This window comes from Heloderma suspectum, chromosome 5, assembly GCF_057233095.1.
Source record: "Heloderma suspectum isolate Gila_16-S chromosome 5, 16-S_ref, whole genome shotgun sequence".
Classification (NCBI taxonomy): Eukaryota; Metazoa; Chordata; class Lepidosauria; order Squamata; family Helodermatidae; genus Heloderma; species Heloderma suspectum.
This window is the reverse complement of record NC_139462.1, coordinates 234,079,316-234,093,251: the sequence shown is the minus strand read 5'-3', so window position 1 is coordinate 234,093,251 and position 13,936 is coordinate 234,079,316. Positions and strand designations below refer to the sequence as shown.

The 13,936-nt window shown below is 45.8% G+C and overlaps 1 protein-coding gene across 9 annotated transcripts in view; it reads right to left on the bottom strand.

Moving 5' to 3' along the window:
* Positions 1-2,356: 2,356 nt before the first annotated feature.
* LOC146345377 (GTPase IMAP family member 9-like) overlaps positions 2,357-13,936 on the bottom strand; it is a 30,331-nt gene continuing 18,751 nt past the window's right edge. For 2 of the 9 annotated variants that reach the window (XM_084860120.1, XM_084860122.1), the window contains exons 3-7: positions 12,459-12,543; positions 11,484-11,539; positions 10,756-11,080; positions 10,532-10,593; positions 4,623-4,709 (exon numbers count right to left, since the gene is read on the bottom strand). In XM_084860120.1, coding sequence (XP_084716246.1) covers positions 11,062-11,080; positions 11,484-11,539; positions 12,459-12,543 — 160 coding nt within the window. In that variant the 3' untranslated portion in view covers positions 4,623-4,709; positions 10,532-10,593; positions 10,756-11,061. The other 7 variants (XM_084860128.1, XM_084860127.1, XM_084860124.1 and 4 more) reach the window with 6 other exon arrangements.

The following is a 13,936-nucleotide window of genomic DNA, read 5'->3' as shown; positions in this document are numbered from 1 at the left end:
TCTAGTTTGGCCCTTAAATAAATATTCACACAATTACTATTTTATTTATTTATTTGTGGTTTTAGAGTCATTATTTTAATGGTGTTTATATGGTATATTTTGCTTTATATAGGTTGTTAGCCACTCTGGGCTCTTTGTGAGAAAGTGTAGGATATAAAATTAATAATAATAATATTAATAATAAGTGTGAATGGTGTCCTGTGTAGTTTAGCTCTGATATGAGAGGGTTGTTGAAAGGGGATCATCATATTTGACAGAGGGCAAATCCATTTCTCTTAAAAGAGGCAGGTGATGGTGGTGGTGATGATTGTGTGAATGGTATCATGTATAGTTTGGCCCTGAGAGGGTTGCAGTAAGAGGATCGTTTGGTGGATATTTGAGGTCGGGGGAATCCATTGCTCTTGAATAAGACAGATCTTTTGTTGTTTTCATTTACTCATAGCTGAAGTTCTTAGGCACGCTCCAGGCAGAGCACCAGCCCTGCATGCCGAAGGTCCCAGTTCAACCCCTGACATCTCCAGCTAAAAAAAGGGGTTGGTAGCAGGTGACAATTTAAGATCCTAAAATATTATGCCGTTAAAGTGCAGCACTCAATAATGCCAACAAATTTGGAACACTCAACAGTGGCCACAAGACTGGAAAAGGTCAGTTTACATTCCAATCCCAAAGAAGGGCAATGCCAAAGAGGGTTCAAACTACTGTACAATTGCGCTCATTTCACATGCCAGCAAGGTGATGCTCAAAATCCTACAAGCTAGGCTTCAGCAGTATGTGAACCGAGAACTACCGGAAGTACAAGCTGGGTTTCAAAGAGGCAGAGGAACTAGAGATCAAATCACCAACTTTCACTGGATCATGGAGAAAGCGAGAGAATTCCAGAAAAACGTCTATTTCTGCTTCATTGACTACACTAAAGCCTTTGATTGTGTGGATCACAACAAACTGTGGCAAAGTCTTAAAGTGATGGGAGTACTGGACCACCTTACCTGTCTCCTGAGAATCCTGTATGAGAGGGCCAAGAAGCACCTGTAAGAGCCGGACATGGAACAACCAATTGGTTCAAAATTGGAAAAGGAGTACAAGGCTGTATATTGTTGCCCTGCTTATTTAATTTATATGCAGAGCACATAATGAGAAACACCGGGTTGGATGAATCACAGGTCGGAATTAAGATTGCCGGGAGAATTATCAACAACCTCAGATACGCAGACGATCCCACCCTAATGGCAGAAAGCAAAGAAGATCTCAAGAGCCTCTTGTTGAGGGTGAAATTGGAGAGTGCAAAAGCTGGTTTGAAACTCAACATTAAAAAAAATAACTCATGGCATCTGGCCCCATCACTTCCTGGCATATAGAAGGGGAAGAAATGGAAGCAGTGACAGATTACTTTCTTGGGCTCCAAGATCACCACAGACGGTGACTGTAGCCATGAAATTAAAAGACGCTTGCTCCTTGGGAGGAAAGCTATGGCAAACCTAGACAGCATAGTAAGAAGCAGAGACATCACCTTGCCGACAAAGGTCCGTCTAATCAAAGCTATGGTTTTCCCAGTAGTAATGTATGGCTGTGAGAGCTGGACTATAAGGAAGGCTGAGCGCCGAAGAATTGATGCTTTCGAACTGTGGTGCTGGAGAAGACTCCTACGAGTCCCCTGGACTGCAAGGAGGTCAAATCAGTCCATCCTAAAGGAAATCAACCCTGAGTGCTCATTGGAAGGACAGATAATGAAGGTGAAGCTCCAATATTTTGGCCACCTAATGCGAAGAGAAAACTCCCTGGAAAAGACCCTGATGCTGGGAAAGACTGAAGGCAAAAGGAGAAGGGGACGGCAGAGGATGAGATGGCTAGATAGCATCACGGATGCAATGAATATGAACTTGAGCACGCTCCGGGAGAGAGCGCAGGACAGGAAGGCCTGGCGTGCTATGGTCCATGGGGTCACGAAGAGTCGGACACGACTGAACGACTGAACAACAACAACAACAAACCCTGCAGATGCAGTTTGACCCTTAAAGAAACATTCACCCAATTGCTATCGTATTTTATTATATATTTCTGATTTTATTGTCATGACTTTAAAACATTGTTTATGTGGTGTATTGTGCTTTATATAGGCTGTTAGCTTCATAGAATCACAGAATCATATAATAGGAGGGTTGGAAGGGGCCTAACAAGACCATGAGTCCACCCCCCCCATCAATGCAGAAAGCATAGCATAGCATAAAATAACGGTAACAATAACAACAACAGTGTGAATGGTGTCCTGTGTAGTTTAGCTCTGATATGCGAGGGTTGCTGAAAGGGGATTGTTCAGTGCATATTTAACAGAGGGCAAATCCATTGTTCTTGACAGATCTTTTGTTGTTTTCATTGATTCATTTATTTCACTTATTGGCGTCTTGAAAAAAAAAATCCTTAAAGTGATATGCAGCTTTATGTACACAAACAAAAATCAATTAGAATTCAAGTCATTATATGGAATACAATTTGCAGCTTAATACAATTTCCCAGTTACACACACACACACACACACACTCTTCTATCACTAATGCAGTAGGATTATTAAGTTGTTCAAAGCTAACATACCTATTGTGTTATAGAGAAGGCAAATGAAATACATTGAAAATACTGTAAAAGAAAGGTGTTGAGAAAGAAATACCAGTTCCAGGCTGTATGACTGGGTTGAAAAAATGGCAGATTAAAATAAGTATATTTGATGAACATTGGGTGATTTAGGGAGCAATCCGAGCCCCACTGGATGCCAGCTGAGGGACCTGCAGGCAGCGGCAGAAATGCTGCTCTGCTGGCGGAGACACACTGGTGGGATGAGAGCTGCTGTGCTGAAAGTGCCCGCCACCCTCACCCCGCCCCGCCCCAGCCCACCTCAGCAGCATAATGTTCCACTAACGGAGATGCTCTGCTGGAGAAACTGGAGCGTGGCGGGGCGAACGTGGATGTGCCATGCCCAAAGCCCCCTTTATTATATTTTAGCAACACCTGCATACCATTTAACATACTAAAATCTCTAAGCAGTATACATATACAGATATGAAAAGTCACTGTTTAAAACACACTATTAATGAACAATTACAGCTACAATAACAAAGCTGATTGTGGGAGATTCAAGACAGATCAAAGGAAGGACTTCCTCACACAGCGCAGAGTTAACCTACGGAATTTATTTCCACAAGATGTCGTGATGGCCACCCATTTGGATGGCTTTAAAAGGGGGTTGGACACATCCACGGAGGAAAAGGCTGTCAGTGGCTCCCAGTCCTGATGGCTATATGCTGTCTCCAGTATCAGCGGTAAGCCTATGTACACCAGTTGCTGGGGAACATGGATGGGAGGGTGCTCTAGCACCCATTTCCTGCTTGTGGGTTTCCCATGAAAAACTGGTTGGCCACTGTGTAAACAGAATCCTGGATTAGATGGACTTTGGTCTGGTCCAGCACAGCGATTCTGATGTTCTTACAGCTAAATAAATAAAAGAAACAATACAAGAAAGAGTAAAGAAGGGGAAACTCGGCAGGAGGACTTAACTGGCACCTGTTGAGACATTTCTACAAGGAGTTGTCGAAAACCCAACAGAACTCCCAAGGGATGCAAAACGTGGACAATACAGATGTGAGTGGGAAAGAGATATTTCAGTCTGGAATTTCCTCCTCAGCTGTTTCCTGAATGAATGGAACAGTCAAAATGCAGCTTTCCCACCCACACAGGAGGCAGTAGGGTCACAAATCAAGCAAATGTCTGCATCTAAAACAGCACAGTGCTATAATTATGCTACAAGCATAGTGCAACAGCGCACATACAGAAAATTCCGTGTATCTTAAAACAGGGAAACAGTTGCACAACAGCAAAAGGCATGTATAGTCTATGTTTGGGACAATGGTGGTCATCACTGTTTCAGGGAAAAGGACCGTGGGAAGGGGTAGGAGGAAAGACAGACGCTTCCATTTCTGAGGGAAGCTACTTTTTTTTTTCTAGATCCAAAGTAGAATGGATATTTGGGGTCATTGGCAGACATACTTCCATTCTTGGATTTCAAATTCTTTATGGCCTACACTACAATGCAATACAAGATGCCCAGATCGAGGTGTCGTTGTTGAAGAGTTCTTCAGTATAACATGGTTTTCTAGTATTAATTTTCAACATGTTGTCAATCACTTTAAGCAGTTCGGTGACCTGATGAGACTTTTCATCATCTTCAGCTTTATTGTTGAAACCAACGTATCGTTCTTCGGACATCACAAGCAGATCACTCAGGTCTTTACCAGCTGTGTCTATGAAACTGTCTAGAGTTTCACCCTCTAATCTGTCTATGTGTGTGAATAAAACAATCAGAAAGTATTTTCCTTCTTTCTTTAAAAGCCCCTTTACCTGCTTAATAGTATCATTATCCTCTGGTGTGATCCTGCCCACCTTTATAACAAAAATTATAGCTTGGGGTCCAGGATAGAGAGATCTGATAGATGTCCTCATGTCCTCTTTTGTAAATGTTGGTTTTCCCACTGTGCCAAAGAAGCCGGGCGTATCAGCTACTATCACTCTCTGTCCTCTCTCCCCGAGGGTGGCTTGTTGTTTTTGACATGACGTTGTTGCTGAAGCAGCTAAATTGGATGTTACAAATACATTTCTGCCCAGAATGGTGTTTCCCGTTGAACTCTTCCCTGATCCTGTTTTGCCAATGAGGACAATTCTCAATTCTGTTTGGGTGGAGTGAGAAAGATTATGCTACATCAGTAAAGCTCACCGGACTGCATGAAATATTTGCCCACAACACAAATCACTGCATTGTCACTTAGTATTCATTTATTTTAAACATTTCTGCACCTCCCCTCTTCAACTAAAACTCCAGGACAGGTGCAATTCCATGGCCTGGCCCCGACACTGCCATCTTTTCAGTACTAGGTTAAGACAGCCCTCTACTCCAAGTCATTTAATGCCATGTGATGGGTCAGTTTTGCCTGCTGTCTTGATCTATTATGAAAAATCGTTCACTGAAATTGTTTAGCTGTTTATTTGGTTTTAAATTTTGTGTGTTAAATTGTATAGTGTTGTATTTTGAAATTCAAAACAGAGTTTTGGAACAGAGGATAAGTTCAACTAGCCCCAGATGTGATGACGCAGCTAGCTCAAAGCCGAAAGGATGGCTAGCAGCCGACGGTGCTGGTGGTGAACGACAAATCCGATGTTCTAAAGATCAACACACCATAGGAACCTGGAATGTAAGATCTATGAGCCAGGGGAAATTGGATGTGGTGATTGGGGAGATGTCAAGATTAAATATAGACATTTTGGGTGTCAGTGAACTGAAATGGACTGGAATGGGCCACTTCACATCAAATGACCACCAGATCTACTACTGTGGACAAGAGGACCACAGAAGAAATGGAGTAGCCTTCATAATTAATAATAAAGTGACTAAAGCAGTGCTTGGATACAGTCCAAAAAATGACAGAATTATCTCAATTCAAATTCAGGGTAAGCCATTTAATATCACAGTGATCCAAATATACACCCCAACCACAGATGCTGAAGAAGCAGAAGTAGATCAGTTGTTCTATGAGGATCTGCAGCACCTACTGGATAATACACCAAAAAGAGATGTTATTTTCATTACAGGAGACTGGAATGCTAAGGTGGGTAGTCAAACGACACCTGGAATTACAGGCAAGCATGGTCTGGGAGAACAAAATGAAGTAGGACATAGGCTGATAGAATTTTGCCAAGACGACTCACTGTGCATAACAAACACTCTTCCAACAACCTAAGAGACGACTTTATACATGGACTTCACCAGACAGTCGACACCGAAATCAGATTGATTACATCCTTTGTAGCCAAAGGTGGCGGACATCTGTGCAGTTGGTAAAAACAAGACCTGGAGCTGATTGTAGTTCAGATCACGAACTTCTTATTGCACAAGTTAGAATCAGACTAAAGAGAATAGGGAAGGCCCACAGATCAGTTAGATATGAGCTCACTAATATTCCTCATGAATATGCAGTGGAGGTGAAGAATAGATTTAAGGGACTAGATTTAGTAGATAGGGTCCCGGAAGAACTATGGTCAGAAGTTTGCAACATTGTTCAGGAGGCAGCAACAAAAAACATCCCAAAGGAAAAGAAAACCAAGAAGGCAAGATGGCTGTCTGCTGAGACACTGGAAGCAGCCCAAGAAAGAAGGAAAGCAAAAGGCAACAGTAATAGGGGGAGATATGCCCAATTAAATGCAAAATTCCAGAGGTTAGCCAGAAGAGATCAGGAATTATTTTTAAACAAGCAATGCGCGGAAGCGGAAGAAGATAATTGAATAGGAAGGACAAGAGACCTCTTCCAGAAAATTAGAAACATCGGAGGTAAATTCCAGGCAAAAATGGGTATGATCAAAAACAAAGATGGCAAGGACCTTGCAGAAGCAGAAGAGATCAAGAAAAGGTGGCAAGAATATACGGAAGATCTGTATGGGAAGGAGAATAATATCAGGGATAGATTTGATGGTGTGGTCAGTGAGCTAGAGCCAGACATCCTGAAGAGTGAGGTTGAATGGGCCTTAAGAAGCATTGCTAATAACAAGGCAGCAGGAGATGATGGTATCCCAGCTGAACTGTTTAAAATCTTGCAAGATGATGCTGTCAAGGTGATGCATGCCATATGCCAGCAAATTTGGAAAACACAAGAATGGCCAACAGATTGGAAAAAATCAACTTATATCCCCATACCAAAAAAGGGAAGCACCAAAGAATGTTCAAACTATCGAACGGTGGCACTTATTTCACATGCCAGTTAGGTAATGCTCAAGATCTTGCAAGGCAGACTCCAGCAATTCATGCAACGAGAATTGCCAGATGTACAAGCTGGGTTTAGAAAAGGCAGGGGAACTAGAGACCAAATTGCCAATATCCGCTGGATAATGGAGAAAGCCAGGGAGTTTCAGAAAAACATCGATTTCCGTTTGACTATTCTAAAGCCTTTGACTGCGTGGATCATAACAAATTGTGGCAAGTTCTTAGTGGTACGGGGATACCAAGTCATCTTGTCTGCCTCCTGAGGAATCTGCATAATGACCAAGTAGCAACGGTAAGAACAGACCTCAGAACAACGGACTGGTTTAAGATTGGGAAAGGAGTACGGCAGGGTTGTATACTCTCAGCCTACCTATTCAACCAGTACGCAGAACACATCATGCGACGTGCTGGGCTTGATGAAGCCAAGGCTGGAGTTAAAATCGCTGGAAGAAACATTAACAATCTCCGATATGCAGATGATACCACTTTGATGGCTGAAAGCGAGGAGGAGCTGAGGAACCTCATGACGAAGGTGAAAGAAGAAAGTGCAAAAGTTGGGTTACAGTTAAACCTCAAAAAAACCCCCCACAAGATTATGGCAACCAGCTTGATGGATAACTGGCAAATAGCAGGAGAAAACGTGGAGGCAGTGACAGACTTTGTCTTTCTAGGCGCAAAGATTACTGCAGACGCTGACTGCAGCCAGGAAATCAGAAGACGTTTACTTCTTGGGAGGACAGCAGTGACAAATCTTGATAAAATAGTGAAGAGCAGAGACATCACACTGACAACAAAGGTCCACATAGTTATAGCAATGGTATCCCCCGTAGTAACCTGTGGCTGCGAGAGCTGGACCATAAGGAAGGCTGAGCGAAGGAAGATAGATGCTTTTGAACTGTGGTGCTGGAGGAAAATTCTGAGAGTGCCTTGGACTGCAAGAAGATCAAATCAGTCCATACTCCAGGAAATACAGCCAGACTGCTCACTTGAGGGAAGGATCTTAAAGGCAAAACTGAAGTACTTTGGCCACATAATGAGAAGACAGGATACCCTGGAGAAGATGCTGATGCTAGGGAAAGTGGAAGGCCAAAGGAAGAGGGGCCGACCAAGGGCAAGGTGGATGGAGGATATTCTGGAGGTGACGGACTCGACCTTGGGGGAGCTGGGGGTTGCGACAGCTGACAGGAAGCTCTGGCGTGGGCTGGTCCATGAAGTCACGAAGAGTCGGAAGTGACTGACCGAATAAACAACATTTTGAAATTGCTGTTTGTTGTATTCATTATGAATTGCTGTAAACCGCCCAAAGAGCTTTGGCTATGGAGTGGTATAGCAATGTATTTAAAAACCCTAATATGATACAATAAAACTAATATTCAAACACACCTATAAACATTCAGTTACAAAGACAGTCTGAGGGGTTATACAGATTAAAATGACTGAGTAAAAAGAACAAAAGAAAAGCCATGCTGGATCAGACCAACGGTCTATCTGCCAAATGCACAGTTACAAGATGGGGGATACTTGGTTCAACAACACTACAAGCGAGAAGGATCTTGGAATTGTTGCAGATCACAAGCTGAATGTGAGCCAACAATGTGAGGTGGCTGCAAAAAAGGCAAATGCTCTTTTCAGCTGCATTAATAGAAGCATAGCTTCCAAATCCCGGGAAGTACTAGTTCCCCTCTACCCAGCACTGGTTAGGCCTCATCTGGAGTACTGTGTCCAGTTCTGGGTACCACACTTTAAGAAGGATGCAGACAAGCTGGAGAGGGTTCAGAGGAGGGCAACAAAGATGATCAAGGGACTGGAAACAAAGCCCTATGAAGAGAGACTGAAAGAACTGGGCATGTTTAGCCTTGAGAAGAGAAGACTGAGGGGAGATAGGATAGCGCTCTTCAAGTCCTTGAAAGGTTGCCCCAGAGAGGAAGGCCAGGATCTCTTCTTCATCATCCCAGACAGCAGGACACGGAATAATGGGCTCAAGTGACAGGAAGCCAGATTCCGGCTGAACATCAGGAAAAACGTCCTGACGGTTAGAGCAATAAGGTAATGGAACCCATTACCTAGGGAGGTGGTGGGCTCTCCCACACTGGGGGCATTCAAGTTGAGGCTGGACAGCCATCTGTCAGGGATGCTTTGACTTGGATTCCTGCACTGAGCAGGGGGTTGGACTCAATAGTATTATAGGCCCCTTCCAACCCTACTATTCTATGATTCGCATGGACCCTTTTTCCTGCTATTGAGATCTCTCACTCATGGAAGTTTGCAAGCCCTTTAGATGATGTCATCAACCTCCAGGGCGTCTCCCACACTAAATGACCTTTATTCCATTTTTAAATAGATCGGAGATAATGAGCTATCAAATTACCCCATTTGTGTTCCACTTGAGGTCCCTCCATGAAAAAGGAAAAGCGGCAAGAGGAAGAGCTAGACCAATAATACACATGGCAGACTCAGATAAGGGGGAAGTGGAGGGGGAAAGGGGAGGGGGAGAAGGAAGCATGTGCAAAGAGATTCTGTTGTGATCCTGCATTTAAAACGGAAGCAGAAAGCCCTTTTTCAAATGTGGGATTTTAGGTTGGTGTAGAGATGCTCATCTCTACACCCTGGAAAAGTTTCATCCCTGGAAACTCCCTGGAAAAGACCCTGATGCTGGGAAAGACTGAAGGCAAAAGGAGAAGGGGACGGCAGAGGATGAGATGGCTAGATAGCATCACGGATGCAATGAATATGAACTTGAGCACGCTCCGGGAGAGAGCGCAGGACAGGAAGGCCTGGCGTGCTATGGTCCGTGGGGTCACGAAGAGTCGGACACGACTGAACGACAACAAAGAGATGCTCATAGGATGTGGAATAGGGCTTCAGTGGTTGATCTGAAATCTTGTGGGGGGGGGCAGGGAGGAGGGTCATAAGTAAGAAAGTACACCCTGAAATATTCAGAAACGAGATCATTTAGAGTCAAAACTGCAATCTTAATTTACACCAGAAACAAGCTGGAAGCCAATGAAGTGGTCTCAAAATGGACACAGGGTATGTCATATCTGTTCACACACTTATCATTCTGAACCCAGCTGAGTCTTCCAGGTAGGGATGTACGAATCCCTTACCTGGCTCCACACAGGGGCATCCGCAGTGGGGGAGAGGCGCTCTGTCCCTCCCCCCGGAATCCTCCCTGGCCGGCTCTGTGGCGGCTCCATGGAGCCGCCGGCCGGGGCCATCCACAGCTGGAGTTCTGGCCGTGGCCGGGCTGCTGCGGCCGCAAATGGCGGCCGTCATAGTGGCCACCATTTGCATCCTTGCAAGCAGCTGCAATAGGCTACGTAAGTATTTACGTAGCCTATCACGGCAAAGAGCAGGGACACAAATGGTAGCCGCTACGCCATTTGCGCCCCTGCTCTTTGCCGTGATAGGCTACGTAAGTATTTATGTAGCCTGTCATGGTAAAGGCAGCCACGCAAATGGCGGCCATCACAGCCGGCCGGGAGACCAGCTGCCGCCGCCGGAGCCACTGCATCCACCCCAGGTAAGTTCTGTAGCGGGGGGATTTTGCAGGGTGGCGGGGGGCCGTTCCGCCATGGATTCCGGGGGGGAGGCAGATTCTAATGAATCTGGCCTCACTGGAATCTGTGGCGGAATTCTCTGACATCCCGACTTCCAGGGCATCTCAGCCCACGTAGAGCACAAGTTTTTCATGTACAATATAATTGCTGAGGCTGTGATAACTATCAGGAGACTCACCTCCAGCCATGCTGTCCTCCAAGGCTGAGGAATAATCCAGCATTCAAGATCTTCCAAAATTCCTGGATAAAGACACCAAAATCAGTGTGTAAAGCACCTGAGAGACACAGCCTCACCTAACCTTAACACTTCCTCTTTTGTACCTTGGTTCTAGGCATGCCTACTTGTCAGGCCCAGATCCTGTGCAGATCCCCTGGTTGCTCAGACCAGTGAGTAAGCCTTACCTGGGCCTTGATAGGACTCCACGGAGCTTATTGGTGCAAGGAGGCGTGGCAAGGTGGTGTGGCTCCAGCAGTTCCCTTCTGTGAGCAGAGCTACGCAGTGGTGCTCCCAGGTAAGGTCCCACCTGACTCCGGTCCTCGCTTCAAGAACCGCGTTGGACTCAGCTCTTGGCAATGCTCTGATTGTGCTCAAAAGACCCCCTGCTAGCGGTGATCTTGGTCAATATAGTTTTAGGAATTCACAGACTGGACCCCTGGTTAGATTCTAAGCCCCTCTCTTTAGTTTGTCCAAGAGACTGGCACACACATTCAGAAGGGGAAGCTTTTTCTAAAATGGAGATGAAAAGATGGGACAGAAAGAAAGATAAATCCTTCAAGCTGGTGAGCTTTAAAAAACCTGTCCTCTTCCTCCCTGCCCATCATCCATGGACCTTACAAGGGCCTAATTATGAAGAGAAATTGGGAAGCTCTCTGTGGCCCCTTTCCATGCCCACCACACAATCTCCCATCCTCACATGATCCATTTTCTACATTAATTCAGAGTTTAGCTGTGTGATCAGTGAATGCCATCCCTAAGTACACATTTGCCTCTGCAGAAAACTCTCACAAGTCTTGCTTCTAAGATGACAGGACAATATCTGCATCTTGATGGTAGGAATACTGATGTGCAGTAATATCTAGTCTTATACACACACACAGACACATAATCTATTTATGCATTTATGTTTTACCTTTCTACGCTGCCCAACACCCAAAGCAATCTGGCCAGTATAGAAAGGATTAAAACCTTAAAAATACAATACAAAACATAATATAAAAACCATTTACAAGACAATTTAAAACACTCAGCAATAGACATCCGAGGACCAGCTAAAAACTGTCACATGCTGTCAAATGCCTGGGAGTAAAGTTGTAACCTGGCACTAAAATGATGACAACGTTGGCACCAGGCAGACCTCAGTGGGGACAGCATTCAACAGTGGGGGGGCACTACTGAGCAGGCCCCCCCTCGATGCCATCCTCTGAACCTCCCTTGGAGGAGGCACCTGGGGGAGGATCTCAGGTGCCGATCACGGTGCTCATACCAGGAAGGGTGCTGCTTTTTTTTTTTAAAAAAAGAAGACATTTGGAAAAGCTGTACACTCCCAGAGAGAAAGGACGCACACAGCATCTGCACAGCTCAATGAAATGCAGGAAGAGGGGACGTTGGCAGAACGTGGGGGCTGGCAGCGGGGCTCTCAGAGCAAGGCATCGGCCTGCCCGGCGTGCTGAAGAGCTGTGCCAGGTGTTCTCCTGCTGCAAAATGAGCAGCGCAGCTCTCTGGAGTGCCCCCACCCATGGCGGACTCGCAGAACCCCTCGGCGCTAGGCATCCCCCAGGAGTGGAGGGGTGGCAGCGCAGGTGACTTGGGAGGGAAGGCCAGGAGGAGGAGGGCGCTGGTGGCGGCTGAGGCAGCGCCTGCCACCAGGGGTGGGGGCAGGAGAAGAGAGGGCACACGGATGCCAAAACGCCACCTTGCCCAGGGCAACAAGCTTAGACCAAGGCGGTCCTGAAGTCGAAAACCTATGGAGAGCTGCTTTCTGCCACCCCGGCGCTTTCCTCCCACCAAGAAGATTGTTCAGCTCCAAACACAGCAAATAACGTGTGGCTAAAATGCTGCTGAGGGGAAGGAAAGTGGGACGCGCCGGCTGCCTTGCTCCCCTCACCTTCTGGTTCCTTCTCTCTGCAGCTTCAGACTGGGGGCTGAGCTCCCCAGCCCCTCTCAGCCGTGGTGTTGCCGGACCAGCTGACCTGGGGACCACAGGAAGTGTCACTTTGACTCAACAGTTCCAGCGGCAGGAGCGCTCCCCCCTTCTCAGGCATCATCTGGTTTTGACTCTGAGCAGGAAGAGGCTTGGTTTAAGAACATCAGAGGAGCCCTGATGCGGGACCAGACCAAGGGTCCATCTAGTCCAGCATGCTGCTCACACAGTGGCTAATGAGCTGTCAACTGGGAACCCACAAGCAGGACACAAGCACAACAGCACCCTCCCACCCATGTTCCCCAGCAACTGGTGCAAATAGGCTCCCTGCCTCTGGTACTGGAGGGAGCGCACAGCCAGCAGGACTAGCAGCCAGCGATAGCCGTCTCCTCCAGGAATTTGTCCAGCCCCCTTTCAGAGCCGTCCGAACTGGCGCCCATCACTACATCTTGTGGTGGCGAACTGCACAGTTCAACACTGCGCTGTGTGCAGAACCCCTCCTCTGATCTGTCCTGGATCTCCCACCCATCAGCTTCATGGAGGACCCCACTGGGTTCTGGCATTGTGGGAGGGGGAGAGAGAGAGAAATGTCTCCCTACCCACATTCTCCACAGCATGCATAATTTTGTGTACCTCTCTCACGTGTCCCCTTACCCTCAAAGAGTCGCCCCTCTTCAATTAGAATTAATTTGCAATGGTGTGAAAAAATGCATACACCCACACCTAAAAATGGCAACTTGTCCACCAAAATGTAGTTTCAAAAATTTGGTAAGTGCTAATCCAAGAGAAAGCCAAAGACAAATCAGGGGGTCTCCCTCAATTAATATGTCCCAGTCCAGATCCTGCTCCAAAATTTAATGAATTCCTCTTCAATTAATTACCCCATTCATCAATCATCATTTCCTTCATAAATTAAATTCAAAATAAAATAAATTTTATTTATTTATTTCATTTCTATACCGCCCAATAGCCGAAGCTCTCTGGGCGGTTCACAAAAACTAAAACCAAACAACACACAATAAAACAATTTAAAATATATAGAACATTAAAACCACAATATAACAATACAACCACAATAAAACCTAGCAGCAGTACAGGAGTTTAAAATACAGATTTAAAACAGCAAAGATAAAAATTTAGAAAGCTAAAATGCCTGGGAAAATAAAAAGGTCTTCACCTGGCGCCGAAAGGAGTACAATGTAGGCGCCAGGCGAACCTCACTAGGGAGCTCATTCCAGAGCCGGGGTGCCACAACAGAAAAAGCCCTCCTCCTAGTAGCCACCCGCCTCACTTCCTTTGGCAGGGGCTCACGGAGAAGGGCCACTGATGATGATCTTAAGGTCCGGGCAGGCACATATGGGAGGAGGCGATCCTTCAGGTAACCTGGCCCCAAGCCGTTAAGGGCTTTGAATGTTAACACCAGCACTTTAAAGTGATGCACA